The sequence below is a fragment of the Anomaloglossus baeobatrachus genome, chromosome 9 (genome assembly GCF_048569485.1).
Source record: "Anomaloglossus baeobatrachus isolate aAnoBae1 chromosome 9, aAnoBae1.hap1, whole genome shotgun sequence".
In the NCBI taxonomy this organism is placed as follows: domain Eukaryota; kingdom Metazoa; phylum Chordata; class Amphibia; order Anura; family Aromobatidae; genus Anomaloglossus; species Anomaloglossus baeobatrachus.
Genome location: NC_134361.1, coordinates 47,916,479 through 47,939,900, shown reverse-complemented (window position 1 = coordinate 47,939,900; position 23,422 = coordinate 47,916,479). Strand labels below are relative to the sequence as shown.

At 53.7% G+C, this 23,422-nt stretch overlaps 1 protein-coding gene across 1 annotated transcript in view; it reads left to right on the top strand.

The window, feature by feature from the left end:
- The window catches only part of CLASRP (CLK4 associating serine/arginine rich protein), a 123,863-nt gene that overhangs the window by 11,430 nt on the left and 89,011 nt on the right, over positions 1–23,422 (top strand). Inside the window, 3 exon segments of the mRNA XM_075324858.1 lie at positions 13,662–13,789; positions 13,874–13,971; positions 14,053–14,154. Coding sequence (XP_075180973.1) covers positions 13,673–13,789; positions 13,874–13,971; positions 14,053–14,154 — 317 coding nt within the window. The 5' untranslated portion in view covers positions 13,662–13,672.

Below are 23,422 nucleotides of genomic sequence, written 5' to 3'. Positions count from 1 at the left end.
TACTCGTAACTAGTGATGAGCGGGCACTGCCATGCTCAGGTGCTCAGTACTCGTAACTAGTGATGAGCGGGCACTACCATGCTCGGGTGCTCAGTACTCGTAACTAGTGATGAGCGAGCACTACCATGCTCGGGTGCTCGGTACTTGTAACTAGTGATGAGCGGGAACTACTCGGGTGCTCTATACTAGAAATGAGCAGTTGGATGCTCGGACAGGTGCAACTCGTGCACTGAGTATAATGGAGGTAAATGGGCAACTTGAGCATTTTTCCCAAAGATCATCATCCATTATGTTCGAGTTGAGCCCCGACCAAAATCCATCTGCTAGTTACAAGTACTGAGCACCCGAGCATGGTAGTGCCCGCTCATCACTAGCTACGAGTACTGAGCACCTGAGCATGGTAGTGCCCTCTCATCACTAGTTACGAGCACTGAGCTCCTGAGCATGGTAGTGCCCGCTCATCACTAGTTATGAGCACTGAGCTCCTGAGCATGGTAGTGCCCGCTCATCACTAGGATTGAAGTATCTTAACCTGTGGGACATTAGGAAGGGATTCTATGAGACCAATCAACATGGATTTTTCTAAAGTGACGGTATCACTACGGTCTTGATTTGTGGTCAACAACAAACTTTCTTTGTCGCTCTATTGGGAGACCCAGACAATTGGGTGTATAGCTACTGCCTCCGGAGGCCACACAAAGTATTACACTTAAAAGTGTAAGGCCCCTCCCCTTCTGCCTATACACCCCCCGTGGGATCACGGGTTCCTCAGTTTTCATGCTTTGTGCGAAGGAGGTCAGACATCCACGCATAGCTCCACTGTTTAGTCAGCAGCAGCTGCTGACTATGTCGGATGGAAGAAAAGAGGACCCATACTAGGGTCCCCGGCATGCTCCCTTCTCACCCCACTTTTGTCGGCGGTGTTTGTCAAGGTTGAGGTGCCCATTGCGGGTACGGACGCTGGAGCCCACATGCTGCATCCTTCCCCATCCCCCATAGGGCTCTGGGTGAAGTGGGATTTTACCGGTCTCCAGGCACTGAGACCGCGCTCCATCCACAGCCCCTGGGGAATCTGCTGGATATGGAGCTGAGTATCGTCAGGGACAGGGCCCTGCTACGTCAAGGTACTCTGTGTCCCCGTACAGACCGCGCGCAGACACACTGCAGCATGGCTGAGTGTGTTAGTGCGCCGGGGACAACAGCGCTGCGCGCTTGTGCCACACTAACTACAGCTTGCTGAGGGAGTTAATGTATTGGAAACTGCCGCGCCGGCCGCTGCTGTCAGTTTTAACTGCGGCGCGGCTGGGACTTGTGGTGCGCCGGGGACTTCCGCGCTGGCCGTGCATATTTGACGGCCGCGCTTATTACTAGAGTCCCCGGCTTTTGCGGCCTAGTTTCGTTTCGTTCCCGCCCCCAGGCCTGCCAGTCAGGGAAGGGGCGGGACGCTGTACAGAACGTCAGCACCGAGGGCTGGAGTCTACTTTACATACTCCAGCCCTCACACTGAGCACAGTGGGACGCTAGTTTCCCGCTCTTTGTCTGAGGCACGCCCACGGTCCGCCCCTCTTCACAGAACGCCGGCAGCCATTCCTGCATGCAGTTTGGGCTGGAGAAGGGGAGACAAGTTCTGGGAGACCCAGGCACGGGATTCTGGCGACCACACACCCGCTTTTGAGCGGGCGGTAAGCGGCACCTCTGGTGCTGACCCCACTAGTGCCGAAGTGTACAATTGTATTTTTATGCTTGCATGCTATACATTGCACTGTACGGTCGCTGGTGATTCTTGGCTATATACCCTCCTAGATTGCTCAGAGGAGACAACAGCATGTCGTCCGCAAAAAGCAAGGGTGCCAAGGCACAGGCTTTCTATGCTGCCTGTACCGCATGTGAGGCTACTCTACCGGCAGGTTCCACTGACCCCCATTGTGTGCAGTGCTCGGCCCCTGTGGCACTTGCTCGGCCGGGGCCTCTGCTAGAGGTGACCCAGGGAGAACCACCTGTGAATACTGTCCAGGTGACGGGGACAGAGTTTGCAGTTTTTGCTGATAGATTGTCTGTGACTATGACTAAAATTCTAGAAACTTTGCAGTCTAGACCGGTATCTCAGACCATGGGCACTGTTGAATCACTGCTCCCTGGTCCCCCTCAGTTGGAACAGCTCCGGGCTCCGGGGGTGTCCCATGCATCCCAGGGTGAAGGCTCTGACACGGACGACAGTCCCAGACAGCCTAAGCGAGCTCGCTGGGAGCGGCCCTCGACTTCATCTCACTGGTCAGGGTCCCAGCAGGAGGACTCTCTGTATGATGAGGCGGAGGTAGCTGATCAGGATTCTGATCCTGAGACCGCTCTCAATCTGGATACACTTGATGGGGACGCAATAGTTAATGATCTCATAGCGTCCATCAATAAAATGTTGGATATTTCTCCCCCAGCTCCTCCGGTGGAGGAGTCAGCTTCACAGCAGGAGAAATTCCATTTCAGGTATCCCAAGCGTAAATTAAGTACTTTTCTGGACCACTCTGACTTTAGAGAGTCAGTCCAGAAACACCACGCTTATCCAGATAAGCGTTTCTCCAAACGGCTTAAGGATACACGTTACCCCTTCCCCCCTGAAGTGGTCAAAGGCTGGACCCAGTGTCCCAAGGTGGATCCTCCAATCTCCAGGCTTGCGGCTAGATCCATAGTTGCAGTGGAAGATGAGGCTGCACTTAAAGATGCCACTGACAGACAGATGGAGCTCTGGTTGAAATCCATCTATGAAGCTATCGGCGCGTCGTTTGCTCCAGCATTCGCAGCCGTATGGGCACTCCAAGCTATTTCAGCTGGTCTTGCACAGATTGACACGGTCTCACATACATCTGTTCCGCAGGTGGCATCCTTAACCTCTCAAATGTCTGCATTTGCGTCTTACGCGATTAATGCTGTCCTAGACTCTACGAGCCGTACGGCAGTGGCGTCCGCCAACTCCGTGGTTTTACGCAGAGCCTTGTGGTTAAGGGAATGGAAGGCAGATTCTGCTTCCAAAAAGTGCTTAACCAGTTTGCCATTTTCTGGGGACCGACTGTTTGGTGAGCGTTTGGATGAAATCATTAAACAGTCCAAGGGTAAGGATTCATCCTTACCTCAGCCCAGACAAAACAAACCCCAACAGAGGAGGGGACAGTCGGGGTTTCGGTCCTTTCGAGGCTCGGGTAGGTCCCAATTCTCCTCGTCCAAAAGGACTCAAAAGGATCAGAGGAGCTCAGATTCTTGGCGGGCTCAGTCACGCCCAAAAAAGACAGCCGGAAGACCCGCTACCAAGGCGGCTTCCTCATGACTTTCGGCCTCCTCTCTCCGCATCCTCGGTCGGTGGCAGGCTCTCCCGCTTTGGCGACATTTGGCTGCCACAGGTCCAAGACCGTTGGGTGAGAGACATTCTGTCCCACGGGTACAGGATAGAGTTCAGTTCTCGTCCTCCAACTCGATTCTTCAGAACTTCTCCACCTCGCGACCGAGCCGATGCTCTTCTGCAGGCGGTGTGCACTCTAAAGGCAGAAGGAGTGGTGACCCCTGTTCCTCTTCAGGAGCAAGGTCACGGTTTTTACTCCAATTTGTTTGTGGTACCAAAAAAGGACGGGTCTTTCCGCCCCGTTCTGGACCTAAAACTTCTCAACAAGCACGTGCAAACCAGACGGTTCCGGATGGAATCCCTCCGCTCCGTCATCGCCGCAATGTCTCAAGGAGATTTCCTAGCATCAATAGACATCAAGGATGCTTATCTCCACGTACTGATTGCTCCAGAGCATCAGCGTTTTCTACGCTTCGTTTTAGGAGACGAACACCTTCAGTTCGTAGCCCTGCCTTTCGGTCTGGCGACAGCCCCACGGGTCTTCACCAAGGTCATGGCAGCAGTAGTAGCAGTCCTTCACTCTCAGGGACACTCTGTGATCCCTTACTTAGACGATCTGCTGGTCAAGGCGCCCTCTCAAGAGGCATGCCAACACAGCCTGAACGTTGCGCTGGAGACTCTCCAGAGTTTCGGGTGGATCATCAACTTTTCCAAGTCAAATCTAACCCCGACCCAATCGCTAACATATCTTGGCATGGAGTCTCATACTCTCTCAGCGATAGTGAAGCTTCCGCTGGTCAAACAGCGTTCACTACAGACAGGGGTGCAATCTCTCCTTCAAGGCCAGTCACACCCCTTGAGACGCCTCATGCACTTCCTAGGGAAGATGGTAGCAGCAATGGAGGCAGTCCCTTTCGCGCAGTTTCATCTGCGTCCACTACAATGGGACATTCTCCGCCAATGGGACGGGAAGTCGAAGTCCCTCGACAGGAACGTCTCCCTTTCTTTTTCGCTCCTAATTGGGAGACCCAGACAGTGGGTGTATAGCTACTGCCTCTGGAGGCCGCACAAAGAACTACACTCAAAAGTGTAAGGCCCCTCCCCTTCTGGCTATACACCCTCCCGTAGGAGTACGGGTTCCTCAGTTTTAGCTTTGTGCGCAGGAGGTCAGACACGCACGCATAGCTCCATTGTTTTTAGTCAGCAGCAGCTGCTGACTATGTCGGATGGAAGAAAAGAGGGTCTATACAGACTCCCAGCATGCTCCCTTCTCACCCCACTGTATGTCGGAGGTGTTTGTAAGGTTGAGGTACCCATTGCGGGTACGGCGGCAGGAGCCCACATGCTGATTCCTTCCCCATCCCTTTTTACAAGGCTCTGGGTGAAGTGGGATTTACCGGTCTCCAGGCACTGAGACCGTGCTCCATCTACAGCCCCTGGAGAAGATGCTGGATGGAGCGGAGTACATCAGGGACATGGCCCTGCTTCCTCAAGGTACTCTGTGTCCCCGTGTATTTGGCGCTCACACCGCAGCATGCTGGGTGTTGTAGTGCGCCGGGGGACATCAGCGCTGCGGCGCTTGTGCCATGGCCTCATTCAGCTTCGCTGAAGCAGGCACACTTATTGGAATCGGTCGCGCCGGCCGCTGGGACTGCGGTGCGGCTGGCACTTGTAGTGCGCCGGGGACTTCGGCGCGGCCCGCGCTTTTACGGCGGCCGCGCTGATAACTCGAGTCCCCGGCTTTTGCGGCCTGCTTCCGTTCGTTCCCGCCCCCAGACCTGCCAGTCAGGAGAGGGGCGGGACGCTGGCCAAGGCATCAGCGCAGAGGGCTGGAGTCATTTTTACATACTCCAGCCCTCACAGTCGGCACAGAGGGGACACTGTTCCCGCACTTTTGTTTGGTAACTCCCACGGACCGCCCCTCTCCACAGACGCCGGCAGCCATTCCTGCTGAACACGCTGGGCTGCAGAGGGGAGCCGGGGAGACCCAGACAAGGGATTTTGCGCCTCTTACCCGCTATTCAGCGGGCGGTAAGCAGCCCTCAGGGCTCACCCCCTCTTGTGCCAGTACTAGTCTTAGTATTTTGTTACTCCAAATACTTGGTATTACTTAGCGCTGGTCCCCCTTTGGCTATAGACTCTCTCACATTGCAGAGAGCCAGCAGCATGTCGTCCGTAAAACGCAAGGGTGCCAAAGCACAGACATTATATGCTTCCTGCACCGCATGTGGGACTTTTCTACCGGCAGGCTCCACGGACCCCCATTGTGTGCAGTGCTCGGCCCCTGCGGCGCTTGCACAGTCGGGACCTCTGCTGGACGTGACCCAGGGTGTACCACCTGTGAATGCTGTCCAGGTGACAGGAACTGAGTTTACGGCTTTTGCTGACAGAATGTCTCTCACTATGTCACAAATTCTGGACACCTTGCGAGCTAGGCCTGTACTTCAGGCCACGGACACTGTGCAATCATTGCCCCCTGGTCCCCCTCAGCTCAATTACCAAGCTCCGGGACGGGCATCTACACCTCAGGGTGAAGACTCTGACTCGGACGATGGCCCCGGGCAGCCTAAGCGGGCTCGCTATGACGGGCCTTCACATTCATCTCAATGGTCAGGATCCCAGCGAGATGAATCTATGGGTGATGAGGCGGACGTAACTGATCAGGATTCTGATCCTGGGACCGCTCTCAATCTAGATACACCAGATGGCGACGCCATAGTTAATGATCTTATATTTAACATCAATAAGATGTTAAATATTTCCCCACCAGCTCCTCTTGCAGAGGAGTCAGCTTCGCAGCACGAGAGAATCCATTTCAGATACCCTAAGCGTACATTAAGCACTTTTCTGGACCACGCTGACTTCAGAGACGCAATCCAGAAACCCCACGCTTATCCTGAAAGACGTTTTCCTAAACGGCTTAAAGATACACGCTACCCTTTTCCCACTGAAGTGGTCAAGGGTTGGACCCAGTGTCCAAAAGTGGATCCTCCAATTTCCAGGCTTGCAGCTAGATCCTTGGTTGCAGTTGAAGATGGAGCGGCACTTAAAGATGCCACTGACAGGCAGATGGAGCTCTGGCTGAAATCCATCTATGAAGCGATTGGAGCGTCATTAGCGCCTTCTTTTGCGGCCGTATGGGCACTCCAAGCTATCACGGCCGGGCTTGCGCGAGTCGACTCAGTCACACGTGCATGTGCCCCGCAGGTAGCACCATTGACCTCGCAAATGGCGGCATTCGCGTCGTACGCGATTAATGCTGTTCTTGACGCTACAAGCCGCACGGCAGTGGCGTCAGCCAACTCCGTTGTTTTGCGTAGGGCCCTGTGGTTGAGACATTGGAAAGCAGATTCTCATTCCAAGAAGTGCTTAACCAATTTGCCTTTTTCTCGTGACCGATTGTTTGGAGAGCGTTTAGATGAAATCATCAAGCACTCCAAGGGTAAGGACTCTTCCTTACCACAACACAGACAAAACAAACCCCAACAGAGGAGGGGTCAGTCTGGTTATCGGTCCTTTCGAGGACCGGGCAGGTCCCAATTCGCCTCGTCAAAAAAGACTCAAAAGGACCAGAGACGCTCAGATTCTTGGAGGTCTCAGTCACGCCCAAAAAGACCAGCCGGAGGAGCCGCTGCCAAGACGGCGTCCTCCTGACTTGCGGTCTCCGGTTCCCACACCCGCGGTCGGTGGGAGGCTGTCCCACTTTGGCGACATTTGGCTAGCAAGCGTCAAAGACCGTTGGGTGAGAGATATTCTGTCTCACGGGTACAGGATAGAGTTCATTTCTCGTCCGCCAACTCGTTTCTTCAGAACTTCTCCACCACCAGACCGAGCCGATGCTCTGTTGCAGGCGGTGGCCGCTCTAAAGGCGGAAGGAGTGGTGACCTCCGTCCCTCTTCAGGAACAAGGTCACGGTTTTTACTCCAATCTGTTTGTGGTCCCAAAAAAGGACGGATCGTATCGGCCCGTCCTGGATCTAAAGTTGCTCAACAGACACGTAAAAGTCAGGAGGTTCCGGATGGAATCCCTACGCTCCGTCATAGCCTCAATGTCTCAAGGAGATTTTCTAGCATCAATAGATATCAAAGATGCGTATCTCCACGTGCCGATTGCACCAGAGCATCAGCGTTACCTACGCTTCGTCATACACGACGAGCACCTACAGTTCGTAGCGTTACCTTTCGGTCTGGCAACAGCCCCCCGGGTCTTCACCAAAGTCATGGCAGCAGTAGTAGCTGTTCTGCACTCGCAGGGTCACTCGGTCATCCCGTATCTAGACGACCTGCTTATAAAGGCACCCTCTCAAGAGGCATGCCAACACAGTCTGAAGGTGGCGCTAGACACTCTCCAGACTTTCGGGTGGATTATCAACTTTCCAAAGTCTCATCTAACCCCGACCCAATCTCTGACTTATCTTGGCATGGAGTTTCATACTCTATCAGCGATAGTGAGGCTTCCACTGGACAAGCAGTGCTCGCTACAGACTGGAGTGCAATCTCTCCTTCAGAGCCAGTCGCACTCACTGAGGCGCCTCATGCATTTCCTAGGAAAGATGGTATCAGCAATGGAGGCAGTCCCGTTCGCGCAGTTTCATCTGCGCCCTCTCCAATGGGACATTCTGCGCCAATGGGATGGGAAATCGACGTCCCTCGACAGGACTGTTTCCCTCTCTCAGACTGCCAAGGACTCTCTACGTTGGTGGCTTCTCCCCAACTCATTGTCACAGGGAAAGTCGTTCCTTCCCCCGTCCTGGGCAGTGGTCACGACGGATGCGAGCCTTTCAGGGTGGGGAGCGGTGTTTCTCCACCACAGGGCTCAGGGGACGTGGACTCAGGAAGAGTCCACCCTGCAGATCAATGTTCTAGAAATCAGAGCAATCTATCTTGCCCTGCGAGCCTTCCAACAATGGCTGGAAGGCAAGCAGATTCGGATTCAGTCGGACAATTCCACGGCGGTGGCGTACATCAACCACCAAGGGGGAACACGCAGTCGCCAAGCTTTTCAAGAAGTCCAGCGGATTTTGACGTGGGTGGAAAGCAGAGCGTCCACCATATCCGCAGTTCACATCCCAGGCGTGGAAAACTGGGAAGCAGACTTTCTCAGTCGCCAGGGCATGGACGCAGGAGAATGGTCCCTTCACCCGGACGTGTTTCAACAGATCTGTTGCCGCTGGGGGACGCCGGACGTCGATCTGATGGCGTCACGGCACAACAACAAGGTCCCAGTTTTCATGGCACGGTCTCACGATCACCGAGCGCTGGCGGCAGACGCCCTAGTTCAGGATTGGTCGCAATTCCGTCTCCCCTATGTGTTCCCACCTCTAGCATTGTTACCCAGAGTTCTCCGGAAAATCAAGTCCGACTGCCATCGAGCCATACTCGTCGCTCCAGATTGGCCAAGAAGGTCGTGGTACCCGGATTTGTGGCATCTCACGGTAGGCCAACCGTGGACACTACCAAACCGTCCAGATTTGCTGTCTCAAGGGCCGTTTTTCCATCTGAATTCTGCGGCCCTGAACCTGACTGTGTGGCCATTGAGTCCTGGATCCTAGCGGCCTCAGGTTTATCTCAGGGAGTTGTTGCCACAATGCGACAAGCTAGAAAACCATCCTCAGCTAAGATCTATCACAGGACGTGGAAGATATTCTTAGCGTGGTGCTTGGCTCAAGGGTTTTCTCCCTGGCCATTTGCATTGCCAATTTTTCTTTCATTCCTGCAGTCTGGGCTGGAAAAAGGTTTGTCCCTTAGCTCGCTTAAGGGTCAAGTCTCCGCACTATCCGTATTCTTTCAGAAGCGCTTGGCACGGCTTTCTAAAGTACGCACGTTTCTCCAAGGAGTTTGTCATATCGTTCCTCCTTACAGACGGCCATTGGAACCCTGGGATCTGAACAAGGTTCTCCTTGCTCTCCAGAAGCCGCCTTTCGAGCCTTTGAAAGAGGTTCCCCTTTCTCGGCTTTCACAAAAGGTAGTTTTTCTTGTGGCGGTCACGTCTCTTCGAAGAGTGTCCGAGCTGGCGGCGTTATCTTGCAAATCTCCCTTCCTGGTGTTTCACCAAGACAAGGTAGTACTGCGTCCAATTCCAGAGTTTTCTCCCAAGGTGGTTTCCTCCTTTCATCTCAATCAGGATATCACTTTGCCATCTTGTGTCCGCATCCAGTTCACCAATTTGAAAAGGGTTTACATCTGTTGGACCTGGTGAGAGCACTCAGGATTTACATTGCTCGCACGGCACCTCTACGCCGTTCGGATGCGCTCTTTGTCCTAGTCGCTGGTCAGCATAAGGGATCGCAAGCTTCCAAATCCACCCTGGCGCGGTGGATCAAGGAACCAATTCTTCACACATACCGTTCTGCTGGGCTTCCGGTTCCATCTGGACTAAAGGCCCATTCTACCAGAGCCGTTGGTGCGTCCTGGGCATTGCGACATCAGGCTACGGCTCAGCAAGTGTGCCAGGCGGCTACCTGGTCGAGTCTGCACACGTTTACCAAACACTATCAGGTGCATACCTACGCTTCGGCAGATGCCAGCCTAGGTAGACAGGTCCTTCAGGCGGCGGTGGCCCACCTGTAGGAAGAGGCTGTCTGACAGCCCGTTCATGTGGTATCTTTTTACCCACCCAGGGACTGCTTTTGGACGTCCCACTGTCTGGGTCTCCCAATTAGGAGCGAAAAAGAAGAAGGGAATTTTGTTTACTTACCGTAAATTCCTTTTCTTCTAGCTCCAATTGGGAGACCCAGCACCCGCCCTATTTGTTCTTAGGGTTTCGTTTTTCGGGTGCACATGTTGTTCATGTTGTTTCTTAAGTTCTCCGATCTGGTTATCGGATTGAATTTGTTTTTGAAACTGTTATTGGCTTTCCTCCTTCTTGCTTTGGTACTAAAACTGAGGAACCCGTACTCCTACGGGAGGGTGTATAGCCAGAAGGGGAGGGGCCTTACACTTTTGAGTGTAGTTCTTTGTGCGGCCTCCAGAGGCAGTAGCTATACACCCACTGTCTGGGTCTCCCAATTGGAGCTAGAAGAAAAGGAATTTACGGTAAGTAAACAAAATTCCCTTCTTCTCAGGCGGCCAAGGAGTCCCTTTGGTGGTGGCTTCTTCCCACCTCATTGTCAAAAGGAAAGTCCTTCCTACCCCCATCCTGGGCGGTGGTTACGACAGACGCGAGTCTATCAGGGTGGGGAGCAGTTTTTCTCCATCACAGGGCTCAAGGTACGTGGACTCAGCAAGAGTCCACCCTTCAGATCAATGTTCTGGAAATCAGAGCAGTGTATCTTGCCCTACAAGCCTTCCAGCAGTGGCTGGAAGGCAAGCAGATCCGAATTCAGTCGGACAACTCCACAGCGGTGGCATACATCAACCACCAAGGAGGAACACGCAGTCGGCAAGCCTTCCAGGAAGTCCGGCGGATTCTGACGTGGGTGGAAGACACGGCATCCACCATATCCGCAGTTCACATCCCAGGCGTGGACAACTGGGAAGCAGACTTCCTCAGTCGCCAGGGTATGGACGCAGGGGAATGGTCTCTTCACCCGGACGTTTTTCAGGAGATCTGTCGCCGCTGGGGGATGCCGGACGTCGACCTAATGGCGTCTCGGCACAACAACAAGGTCCCGGTTTTCATGGCACGGTCTCACGATCACCGAGCTCTGGCGGCGGACGCCTTAGTTCAGGATTGGTCGCAGTTCCGGCTTCCTTATGTGTTCCCACCTCTGGCACTGTTGCCCAGAGTGCTGCGCAAGATCAGGTCGGACTGCCGCCGTGCCATTCTCGTCGCTCCAGACTGGCCAAGGAGGTCGTGGTACCCGGATCTGTGTCACCTCGCGGTAGGCCAACCGTGGGCACTACCAGACCGACCAGACTTGCTGTCTCAAGGGCCGTTTTTCCGTCGGAATTCTGCGGCCCTGAACCTGACTGTGTGGCCATTGAGTCCTGGATCCTAGCGTATTCAGGATTATCTCAAGAGGTCATTGCCACCATGAGGCAGGCTAGAAAACCAACCTCCGCCAAGATCTACCACAGGACGTGGAAGATATTCTTATCTTGGTGCTCTGCTCAGGGAGTTTCTCCCTGGCCATTTGCATTGCCTACTTTTCTTTCCTTCCTGCAATCCGGTTTGGAAAAAGGTTTGTCGCTCGGCTCCCTCAAGGGACAAGTCTCAGCGCTATCTGTATTTTTTCAGAAGCGCCTAGCACGACTTCCTCAGGTACGCACGTTCCTGCAAGGGGTTTGTCATATCGTCCCTCCTTACAAGCGGCCGTTAGAGCCCTGGGATCTGAACAGGGTTCTAATTGCTCTCCAGAAGCCGCCTTTCGAGCCTATGAGAGATATTCCCCTTTCTCGCCTTTCACAGAAAGTGGCTTTTTCTAGTTGCGGTCACGTCTCTTCGGAGAGTGTCCGAGCTAGCAGCGCTGTCATGCAAATCTCCCTTCCTGGTGATTCACCAGGACAAGGTGGTTCTGCGCCCGATTCCGGAGTTTCTCCCTAAGGTGGTATCCCCTTTCCATCTCAATCAGGATATCTCCTTGCCTTCTTTGTGTCCTCATCCAGTTCATCAATGTGAAAAGGATTTGCATTTGTTGGATCTGGTGAGAGCACTCAGAATCTACATTTCCCGCACGGCGCCCCTGCGCCGCTCGGATGCACTCTTTGTCCTTGTCGCTGGTCAGCGTAAAGGGTCGCAAGCTTCCAAATCCACCCTGGCTCGGTGGATCAAGGAACCAATTCTTGAAGCCTACCGTTCTGCTGGACTTCCGGTTCCCTCAGGGCTGAAGGCCCATTCTACCAGAGCCGTGGGTGCGTCCTGGGCATTACGGCACCAGGCTACGGCTCAGCAGGTGTGTCAGGCGGCTACCTGGTCGAGTCTGCACACTTTTACCAAGCATTATCAGGTGCATACCTATGCTTCGGCGGACGCCAGCCTAGGTAGACAAGTCCTTCAGGCGGCGATTGCCCACCTGTAGAAAAGGGTCGTTTTACGGCCCTATCACGCGGTATTATTTTACCCACCCAGGGATTGCTTTTGGACATCCCAATTGTCTGGGTCTCCCAATAGAGCGACAAAGAAGAAGGGAATTTTGTTTACTTACCGTAAATTCCTTTTCTTCTAGCTCTAATTGGGAGACCCAGCTCCCGCCCCTGTTTTTTTGTATACACATGTTGTTCATGTTGAATGGTTTCAGTTCTCCGATATTCCTTCGGATTGAATTTGCTTAAACCAGTTTATTGGCTTTCCTCCTTCTTGCTTTTGCACTAAAACTGAGGAACCCGTGATCCCACGGGGGGTGTATAGGCAGAAGGGGAGGGGCCTTACACTTTTAAGTGTAATACTTTGTGTGGCCTCCGGAGGCAGTAGCTATACACCCAATTGTCTGGGTCTCCCAATTAGAGCTAGAAGAAAAGGAATTTACGGTAAGTAAACAAAATTCCCTTCTTTAAGGGGGCTTTACACGCTGCGACATCGCTAATGCGGAGTCGTTGGGGTCACGGAATTGGTGACGCACATCCGGCCACATTAGCGATGCCGTTGCGTGTGACACCGATGAGCGATTTTGCATCGTCGCAAAAATGTGCAAAATCGCTCATCGGTGACATGGGGGTCCATTCTCAAATACCGTTACTGCAGCAGTAACGAAGTTGTTCCTCACTCCTGCGGCAGCACACATCGCTCCGTGTGACACCGCAGGAACGAGGAACTTCTCCTTACCTGCCTCCCGGCCGCTATGCAGAAGGAAGGAGGTGGGCGGGATGTTACGTCCCGCTCATCTCCGCCCCTCTGCTTCTATTGGGCGGCGGTTCAGTGACGCTGCTGTGATGTCGCTGTGACGCTGAACGAACCGCTCCCTTAGAAAGGAGGCGGTTCGCCGGTCACAGCGACATCGCTAGGCAGGTAAGTATGTGTGACAGGTCTGGGCGATGTTGTGCGCCACGGGCAGCGATTTGCCCGTGTCGCACAACAGATGGGGGCGGGTACCCACACTAGCGATATCGGTACCGATATCGCAGCGTGTAAAGTGGCCTTTAGAGTCTTCAGTTGGAAAGTTTCTATAGTTTTGTCCACAGTCGGCCAGCCATACACTATGTACGCTCACATGCTGTGGAATGGGTGCAGAATCTGTTTTTTTTTTTTTTTTTTTTTTTTTTTTTTATATTAGTGGTGTTTTGTTTTTGTTTTTCTTATGCCTCGTTCTATTAGTCTAGTGTATTTACTATTTCATCTTATATTTCCTATTTTACTGTACGGAAATATATATTTATTTTTATCCATTTTGATAACCTTGCGCTGTATTGTACATCATCGCGTATTAACGTACGTTTCATCTTTTCTGTCTCTCCAGTAGGTTGTCGGATGAAGACTGGATCGAGGATGTGGCATGAAGCTCGGAAGCACGAGCGGAAGCTTCGGGGGATGATGGTGGACTATAAAAAGCGGGCTGAGCGCCGGCGAGAGTACTATGAAAAGATCGTTAGTAAAACTTTCTACATCATTGTTAATTTTGTACTCTGCCATTTATACATAGTTTTAATCATAATATTGTTGCCCATTTAGAAAAAAGACCCAGCGCAGTTCCTCCAGGTTCATGGACGATTCTGTAAGATTCACTTGGACTCGGCTGTGGCACTTGCCGCTGAAAGTCCGGTCAACATGTGAGCATCCTCCTGACCATGGCAGATGTCATAAGGCCAGAAAGTGGTCTCTGATCTTCTTATATACATACTTTTATTTAGGATGCCGTGGCAGGGGGACCCCAACAACATGATTGACCGCTTTGATGTCCGCGCTCATCTTGACTATATTCCAGAATATAAACCTCCTCTCCTCACCACAATGTAAGCCGTGGTCATTTCTGCTTCTACATTTTCTTTTTGCTAAAAGTGTTTTTTGTTGCAATTTACGTAAATGTTTGATTCTTTGGGGTTAGGTGACTTGATTGTTACTATAATCCTCTTAAAGGGAACCAGTCAGCATATAGAAGTAGTGGTCTGGCTCTATAGGTGCTTGTCCCCCAATAAAAATGACACCTTTTTTGTAGAGATCCGATGTGACAGTCATGAGAAATGTGGGATAGAAGCCATATGTAAACTATACACAGGTGTGCGGTGTCGGTGCTGTGACTGGGTATGCAACAGAGCAGGCAAGGACACCAGGCCGAGGATCAATCCAACGAGATTTATTGAGTCAGGGAGCATAGAACGTGTAATATCCAAATGGTTCTTTAGAGTCAACACAAAGAGATCCAGGGGCGCCACCCAGCGATCACGCCAAGGAAAATGCAACAATAGTCCTTAGATGAGTTCCTTAAATCCAGCAGCGTGGCCGAGACAACACAATCCCACGTGCCAGCCGATCTTCACTGTTCAATGATCCACACATGGGCACCAGGACCTGGCCGCAGCAACAGATCCTAGCCCTTCACCCAACAAAGCATCAACTATCTCAAAATATGGCCAACCTCCACATCCTCAATGGATCCGCCTGCCCTAACCTGGGCTAGCATATCCAAGAGGGTTTCCGCTTCTCCCTCCTCGGGCAGGTTGCACACGGGGAGCGCACATGCCTCCCGCTCATGATGTGCCTTCATCATGTTCACATGGAAGGGCTTCCGCCTTCCACGGGCAGGGTCCAGGGTGACCAGGTACGTTACAGGGTTGAGCTGCTGGTACACGAGGTATGGGCCTTCCCAGGCTGCCTGAAGCTTGTCCTGTGGTACGGGGACCAGTACCCACACCTTTTGACCCACTTGGTAGGTCCTCTCACAAGCGTTCTGGTCGTACCAACGCTTCTGATCGGCCTGGGCTTGAGCCATATTGTCGTGTACCAGTTGCGTCAAGGCCTGCATTTTGTCCCGGAAGCGCATGACATACTCGATAACCGACACTCCAGGGGTGGCCAAATCCCCTTCCCAAGCCTCTTTCACCAGAGCCAGGGGGCCCCGCACACGTCGCCCGTACAGGAGCTCAAACGGTGAGAATCCTGTTGAGGCCTGTGGAACCTCCCGGTAAGCAAATAACAGGTGTGGGAGATACCGCTCCCAGTCACGCCCATGGGAGTCGACCAACATCTTAAGCATCTGCTTTAAGGTGCCATTGAACCGCTCGCACAGGCCATTAGTCTGTGGATGGTACGGGCTGGCCACCAGATGTCGCACCTGGACTTGCTTACAGAGGGCCTCCATCAGCTGGGACATGAATTGGGTCCCCCGGTCAGTGAGCATTTCCTGGGGAAAACCCACTCGGGAGAAAATCTCCAGCAATGCGGTGGCCACCTTGTCAGCCCGAATGGACGACAAGGCCACTGCTTCTGGGTACCGGGTGGCATAGTCCACTACCGTCAGTATGAAGCGTTTCCCGGAGCTGCTGGGGATGGCCAGCGGGCCGACCAGATCCACAGCCACCCTCCTGAAAGGCTCATCGATGATTGGCAGAGATACCAGTGGGGCTTTGGGGCGTGGCCCCGCCTTCCCCACTCTCTGACAGGTTTCACACGAACGGCAGTAGGCAGCCACATCGGCCCCCATTTTTGGCCAGTAGAAAGGCTGGTTTAACCTGGCCTTGGTCTTAGCGATCCCTAGGTGTCCGGCCATCGGAATCTCATGTGCGATCCGCAACAACTCCGTCCGGAACGGATAGGGTACCACCAACTGTCGGTCCCTGGGCCACGCCTCCGGTGAACCCTGCTGGACCGTGGCCCGGTACAGCCGTCCTTGGTCCCAGACCACTCGCTCCGGGTCCGAGTCCGAGGGAGGCTGTGCCGCCTGCTCCTTAAGAGCTTTCAGGCTGTCGTCAGCTTCTAACGCTGCCTGAAACCCCTGACTAGATGTGGCCAGAATCGACGAGACTGTCACATCTTCAGTCAGTACCCCGGGACCTGTGTCCTGGCCTCCACCTGACTCGGCTGCCACTTGGTCAGAAGGGGAAGAGCTATCGGACCTCCGGGAGGCCCCTTGGCTTCCAGCACTCCCACTGCGGGTGACAGCGGCCACAGCCGCTGCGACCGTGGGTCGTGCCTGCTCCTCCTCCGTTCCTGACCAAGTCGCCGGTTCAGGCAGACCTACCTGGCTTCCTGACACCCCGGTTGTGGGGGAACCATGCACCGAGATCTTACCTGGGAGCACTTCCGCTCCTGGACCGGCCCCAATCTCACCTGCCTGTTCCCCTCCTGCAGCAACAGAACCCCGCTGTGAAATCTCTGGGGACCCCACATTTGCTGTGGTAGCCCCCACCCCACACACTGGTCCTCCCCCTGCAGCACCCTGCTCTCTGCTTATCCCTTCAGAGGGCAACAGATCCCAGCTCACAGGCTGATTACTTGTAGAGGCATTGTCACACCTTTCTCTGACCCCCTCCCCTGTCACAGCTGCAGCTGAGTGTGTGTCTATGGTGTCTATGCAAGCAGAAATATCAGAGTTCACTCCCTCCTCCCTTACATCATTCATAGATAACACATTAACATTGTCCGGAGGCATGTCAGTACTGGCTGAAGGTTCAGCCCTTGGTTGGGGCCCAAACTGGGAGGTTATCTGCCCCAAATCTGTCCCAAGTAGCACGTTTGCAGGGATCCGATCAGTTACCCCCACCTCCCTCACCCCTCGCCCTGCGCCCCAGTCCACATAAATGTCAGCAACAGGCAGCGCCGGGTCAGTGCCTCCAATCCCGGAGACAGCGAGGGTTTTTCCAGGGATCAAGTCTTGGGGGGACACCATCTCAGGCCGCACCAGAGTCACCTCCGAGGCGCTGTCTCGCAGTCCTATGGTCACAGACCGGCCGACGGTGACAGGTTGGAAGCTGTCCAGGGACCTACCACCACCCCCACCCACACAATACACCTTGGGCGGCCCTTGGGACGGGGACGGAGCCGGGGCCTTGGGACGCTGAGGGCACATGGCCTTGAAGTGTCCAGGTAGGTTGCACTGGTGGCACCGTCTTGGTTCCGCCACGGGCCTGGAGAGGGGAGTTGAGGGGGACACCCCCTGCAGTCTAGGGGCAGGTGGGGCAGTCGCAGAATTCATCTTACCCCCTCTCCAGGTGTTGCTGGTGGCCGCTCTCCTGGCCTCAGGGGCCCGGTTGTTGGTGTAGTCATCGGCAAGGGCAGCTGTAGCCGTGGACCCCTTTGGCTTCTGGTCTCGGATGAACTGGCGGAGATCCTCAGGGCAGTTCCACAAGAGTTGCTCCGTGATGAACAAGTCCAGGATCTCCGGTCCGGTGGAAAGCTGCAGGCCTTGGGTCCAGTGGTCGGCAGCTCGGGCAAGTGCCCGCCGGTGGTCAGCCCAGGAGTCCTTTGGTCCCTTCTGTAGGCTCCGGAACTTCTTGCGGTAGGACTCTGGAGTGAGGTTGTACTGTTGGATCAGGGCCCGCTTGATGGTGTCGTAGCCCTGATCTGCCTCAGCAGGCAAGTCCCCAAGGATATCCAGGGCCTTACCCCTTAAACGGGGGGTCAGGTATTTGGCCCACTGGTCCTTGTCCAGATGGTGCTGCAAGCAAGTCCGTTCAAAAGCAGTCAAGAAAGAGTCCAAGTCTCCATCCTTCTCCAGCACTGGGAAGTCCTCAACACGGACCTTTGGAAGTTTGGTGTCTCGAAGGTCACATGTGGCTGATGAGGGCCGGAGCTGAGCTAGCTGCAGCTGGTAGTCACGGTCTGCCTGTCGCTCTCGCTCTTCACGCGCTGCCTGCCGCTCTCGCTCCGCAGCCTCACGCTCTGCGTGCCGCTCCGCAGCCTCAGCGTCACGCGCTGCCTGCCGCTCTGCCCTGCGCTCTGCCAGGAGTTCCTTGTAGCCCTTCTGGTCTCCAGCCTGGAGAAGGGCCATAGCCATTTGAAGAAGGCTATCCGAGCCTCCCAGGCTCGGTGGAATGGCACGTGGTGATCTGCGGCACGCTGCAGAGCTAGGCGATTCACTGTCCCTTTCAGAGCGGAGGGCTGGCATCTGGCTCGTTGAGGAACCTTGGGTGAGCTCCTCCTCATCTTGTCCAGCAGTGCCAGGTTGCGCAATGTCCTCGGCAGAACGGTTTTCTGGCGTCGAGCTCCTGGAGGACTCGTGGGCAACCTCCTCATTGCTGTCCACAGCACCGTCCTCCCTCTCTTCGGCTCCTGCCTTAGCATTGGCCAGTTGCATAGCTCTGCTCCTGGTGCCATCAGCCATTCTTGCAGACTTTTGGTCACTGACACAGAACTGACACCTGATGCCTCCACACACCTTACAGTATCTGCACTCTGACACTCTAGTGTTGAGCTAGTCTGAAGACCCCAGCAGCCACAGCTGCTGCAGGCAGTCTTTAGTGTCTGGGAGTATGGGTCTCACACTCACACACACTATTATCTCGATCCCACCGCTATGCCACCAATATGTCACAAACCACCGGGGGGGTCACTCAGAAATCCCCCGCGCTGGCTACCAGTACGTCACAATCGGGGGGTAACAAGTGGGGGTCACCCCTCCTTTATACCTCCCGACCGACAGACAGAGCACGTGACGCGCTCTCTAGCGCCCCTCTTATAGTCAGGCCAATTATGGAATTGCCCGACAATAAGCAAGGAGGCCGCTATACTACTTATGCCGATTATTGAAGGGTCCCCGGTGAGAGTAGGGTATATATTCCCCCGACCTCCGCGGGCGGAATATATAAAATCTCCCCGAATCTCACTGGCCTCCCCACAATAATCCTTGGCACAACTCGCTGCCACCAACCGCTTCACGGTAACTATTAGCCGAACACACAGACGTGGGATTCAAGATCGAGATAACAGAACAGCCCAAGATTAATTATATAATTTAATCAGCCTAAAGCACACTAGAAACTACAATATATACAATAGGGAATCTACAGAATATACATAGGTCAGAGTACAGTTACAGATAAAGCATGGGTTACAAACAGGTATGCAATTCAATCAGTTACCTTGTGCGTCTGGCCACAGGGGGGCGCTGTAGACCAGGTTTCTAGGAACTCCCACAGATGTTTCCTGCACGTGACCCCCAGCGAAAGAACCCTGGAAAATGGCCGAAGTAGGGTTATCAACCTGGGCAAATCCAGGTCCCCTCCTACCTTCGTGACCTCAGAGGGAGCACTGCTCCACCCCTGGCTGGAGTTATGGACAAAATCCACAACATGGAATATGGCCATAACTTTGCCTGGGAGCGTCGTAGGCGGACGCCAATGCTCTCATTGTGATAGTTATGAATTTAGCTACAGAACGAGAGGACTCATGACTTGTCTATTAGTTCCCCATTGGCTGATATCACGCCTGGGGTATTTCCCAAGCTCCCGCTCCCATAAAAAAGGTGTGCCAGCATCGTCCGCATGCGAAAACACCATTTTTATGGTTGCCGTATTTATCGGAAATATGGCTGGCGAGATATGAACCATTTTTTACTGGAGTCGTTCTGTCTAGCTAGTTCCATAGCCTTGCTAATGAGATACAACTCTTGTTACAGGGTGACGGCAGGGAGTCATCCTGTGTCCATTGTTCCCACACCACCTCATCTCCATATCACAGGAGATGGCCATGGGATTTGTTGCTAAACCAGTTGTGTGAAGGAAAGGGGGGGTGACACCAGGAGAGGGCTTCCTGACATACTTGAATATCATGATTTATCGTCATATCTCCGGATTTACCTCACAATGTGGCTGAATCTTCCACCTCTCCTTAGAACCACCCCCTGGATGGGAAAGGGTTCAACCCACTTTTGAGTATATGGCTATTTATGGAGAAGTTTCCAGAATTACAGGCTTGTATTGGATGAGCCCCATGCGGAGAAGAACAGACTGTCGCCCACTAGATGTTGACCTAGACCTGATTACATCAAAGTCCAGGCACATAGGCCAGGGAGGGACACGCTGTTATGATACTGCTGGAGGCCTGATTACATTATGGTGCAGGCTGGGGGGAGACACTGTTACAGGGGCACATGAACTGCTTCCTCCAAGTGCACTGACACGCCCCCTCTGCACTTCTAGCCTCATTTGCATATGACTTTTACACTAGATTTCTAATGACTGACCCATATATTTACAGAAGACGTTTCATTTTATTGGGCTCCAAGTACTATACAGCTAAAGCATGTAAAAATGTGCGGACAGGTCTCCTTTAAATCATTTCGTGGTCGCTGGCAATCACATTTCTTCAGCGCTCTATTGGGAGACCCAGACGATTGACGATTGGGGTATAGCTACTGCCCTCTGGAGGCCACACAAAGCACTACATCAAAAGTGCAAGGCCCCTCCTCCTCTGGCTATACCCCCCCCGTGGTATCACGGGTTCTCCAGTTTTAGCTTTGTGTGCGAAGGAGGTCAGACATCCACGCATAGCTCCACAGATTTTAGTCAGCAGTAGCTGCTGACTATGTCGGATGGAAGAAAAGAGGACACATATAGTGTCCCCAGCATGCTCCCTTCTCACCCCTGGATGGTGTTGTAAGGTTGAGGTACCTATTGCTGGTACAGGGCTGGAGCCTGACATGCTGCTTTCCTTCCACATCCCCCTGAGGGGCTCTGTGGAAGTGGGATCCTGCCGGCCTCAAAGCTCTGACGCCGGGCTCCATCCACAGACCCATTTGAACCTGTTGGATACGGAGCTGGAGTACCGTTCAGGGACATGGCCCTGCACCATTACAGGTACTCTGTGTCCCCGTACACACAGGCACAGCACACTCCAGGCTTGCTGGGTGTGCTAGTGCGCCGGGGACAGTAATGGGTTACAGTCACTGCAGCTTTGCTGAGTGACTTTGTGTTTTGGGAACTACCGCGCCGGACGCTCCGGGAGCGGCGGCGCGGCTGGGACTTGTAGTTCGCCGGGGACTGGGCGCCGACCGCGCTTTTACGGCGGCGGCGCTTATAAATACAGTCCCCGGCTTCTGCGGCCTAGGGCCGCTTCGTTCCCGCCCCCTCCCTGTCACTCAGGGAAGGGGACAGGCGCTGAGCAATCAGCAGCGCCGAGGGCTGGAGCCTTTTTACATGCTCCAGCCCTCTCACTGCACACTGTCGGGCGCCGGATTCCCGCTCTGCCTTGGGGGCACGCCCACGGCCCGCCCCTCCTCACATGAGCTGGGGAAGAAGCCGGCAGCCATTACTGAAGTCCGAGCTCGGATTTTCAGCAACCAGGCAGGACGGTGGCGATCATACACCCGCTGATAGGCGGGCGGTAAGCGGCACACATAGTGCTGAACACAGATAAATGCAGTGTGTACATGTGTTGTTTTTAACTGCACAGGTCGCTATATGCCCGCTTGGGGAGCGACACATTAGCAGCAGGAAAGCAGGTGTGCTAAGGCACAGGCTTTCTAGGCTACTTGTATTGCAGACTGAGGTGCTCATTTGTGTTTATGTGTTGTACATTCCACTGTACAGTCGCTAGTCTTAGCTATATTCTCCTGGAATGGCTAGACTACAGCAGCAGAAAACCAAGGGTGCTGGGGCACAGGTTTTTTTCTATGCTGCTTGTATTGCATGGGCTGCAGTGTGCATTTGTACTTGTGCTTGTATGCTATACATTGCACTGTATGGTCACTCTTCTGGGCCATATTCCCCTAGATGACTAGTCTACAGCAGCAGTAGAGCTGGGGTGCCACGGCACAGGCTTCTATGCTGCTTGTATTGCATGTGCTGCAGTGGTCATTTGTACTTGTGCTGGTATGCTATACATTGCACTGTACGGTCGCCATTCTTGGCTCTATAATCCTAGATGGCTAGTCGGCAGCAGCATATAAGCAACACAGGCTTTCAATGCTGTTTTTACTGCATGTCATACTGTTCCACGGCACTGACCCCCATTGTCTGCAATGCTCTCCTGTAGCACTTGGTCAGCCGGGGTCTCTCCTAGACGTGGCCAAAGGAACCACCTGTCAATCCTGTCCAAGGACAGGGACAGAGTTGCAGTTTCGGCTGATATATTGTCATGCAGTCCAGACAGGCCATGCGCAATCTTGTTCATTGCTCCCTGGCCACCCTCATTTGGAATAAAATCGGTGCTCCGGGGGGGTCCCAGGAGGACTCTCTGTATGGTGAGGCAGACGTAGCTCATCAGGACTTTGATCCTGACACCGCTCTCAATCCGGATACACCGGATGGTGACGCCATAAGGAATGATCCTATGGCGTCCATCAATGGAATGTTGGATCTTTCTCCCTCAGCTCCCCCAGCGGAGGAGTCAGCTTCACAGCAGGAGAAGTCCCATTCCAGTAGCTCAAACGTATATTGAGTATTCTTCTGGCCACGCTGAATTCAGAGAAGCAGTCCAGGAACACCACGCTTACCAGATAAGCGTTTTCTCCAAACGTATTAAGGATACACGTTATCCCTTTCCCCCTGACGTGGTCAAGCGCTGGACCCAGGGTCCAAGGGTGGATTCTCCAATCTCCAGGCTTGCGGCTAGAGCCATAGTTGCAGTGGAGATGGGACTTCACTTAAAGATGCCATTGACTGACAGATGGACTCTGATTGAAATCTGTCTATGAGGCTATCGGCGTGTCGGTTGCTCCGGCATTCACAGCCGTAGGGGCACCCTAAGCTTTCAGCTGTTCTTGACGCAGCTGGTCTTGAGCATATGTACATCTATGCCGCAGGGGCGTCCGTAACCTCGCAATGTCTGCATTGCGACTTGCCCTATTGATGCTGTCCTGGAAGGACAGTCGAGGTTTCGGTCCTTCCCAAGCTCGGGCAGGTCCCACTTGTCCTCGCCCAAAAGGGCTGAAAAGCCTCAGAGGGGCTCAGCTTCCGGCCGGGCTCAATCACGCCCAAGGAAGGCAGCCGGAGGAACCGCTACCAAGGCGGTCTCCTCATGACTCTCAGCTCTCTCATCTCTCCGCATCCACGGTTGATGGCAGACTCGCTCGCCTTTGGCGACATTTAGCTGCCACAGGTCACAGACCGGTGGGTGAGGGACATTGTGCCCACGTGCACAGGACAGAGTTCGGTTCTCGTCCTCCGACTCGATTCTTCAGACCGTCCCCACCTCCCCACCGAGCCGATGCTCTTCTGCAGGCAGAAGGAGTGGTAATCCCTGTTCCTCTTCAGGAACAAGACACGGTTTTTCTCCAATCTGGTTGTGGTGCCAAAAAAGGATGGCTCTTTCCGTTCCGTTCTGGACCTAAAACTGCTCAACAAG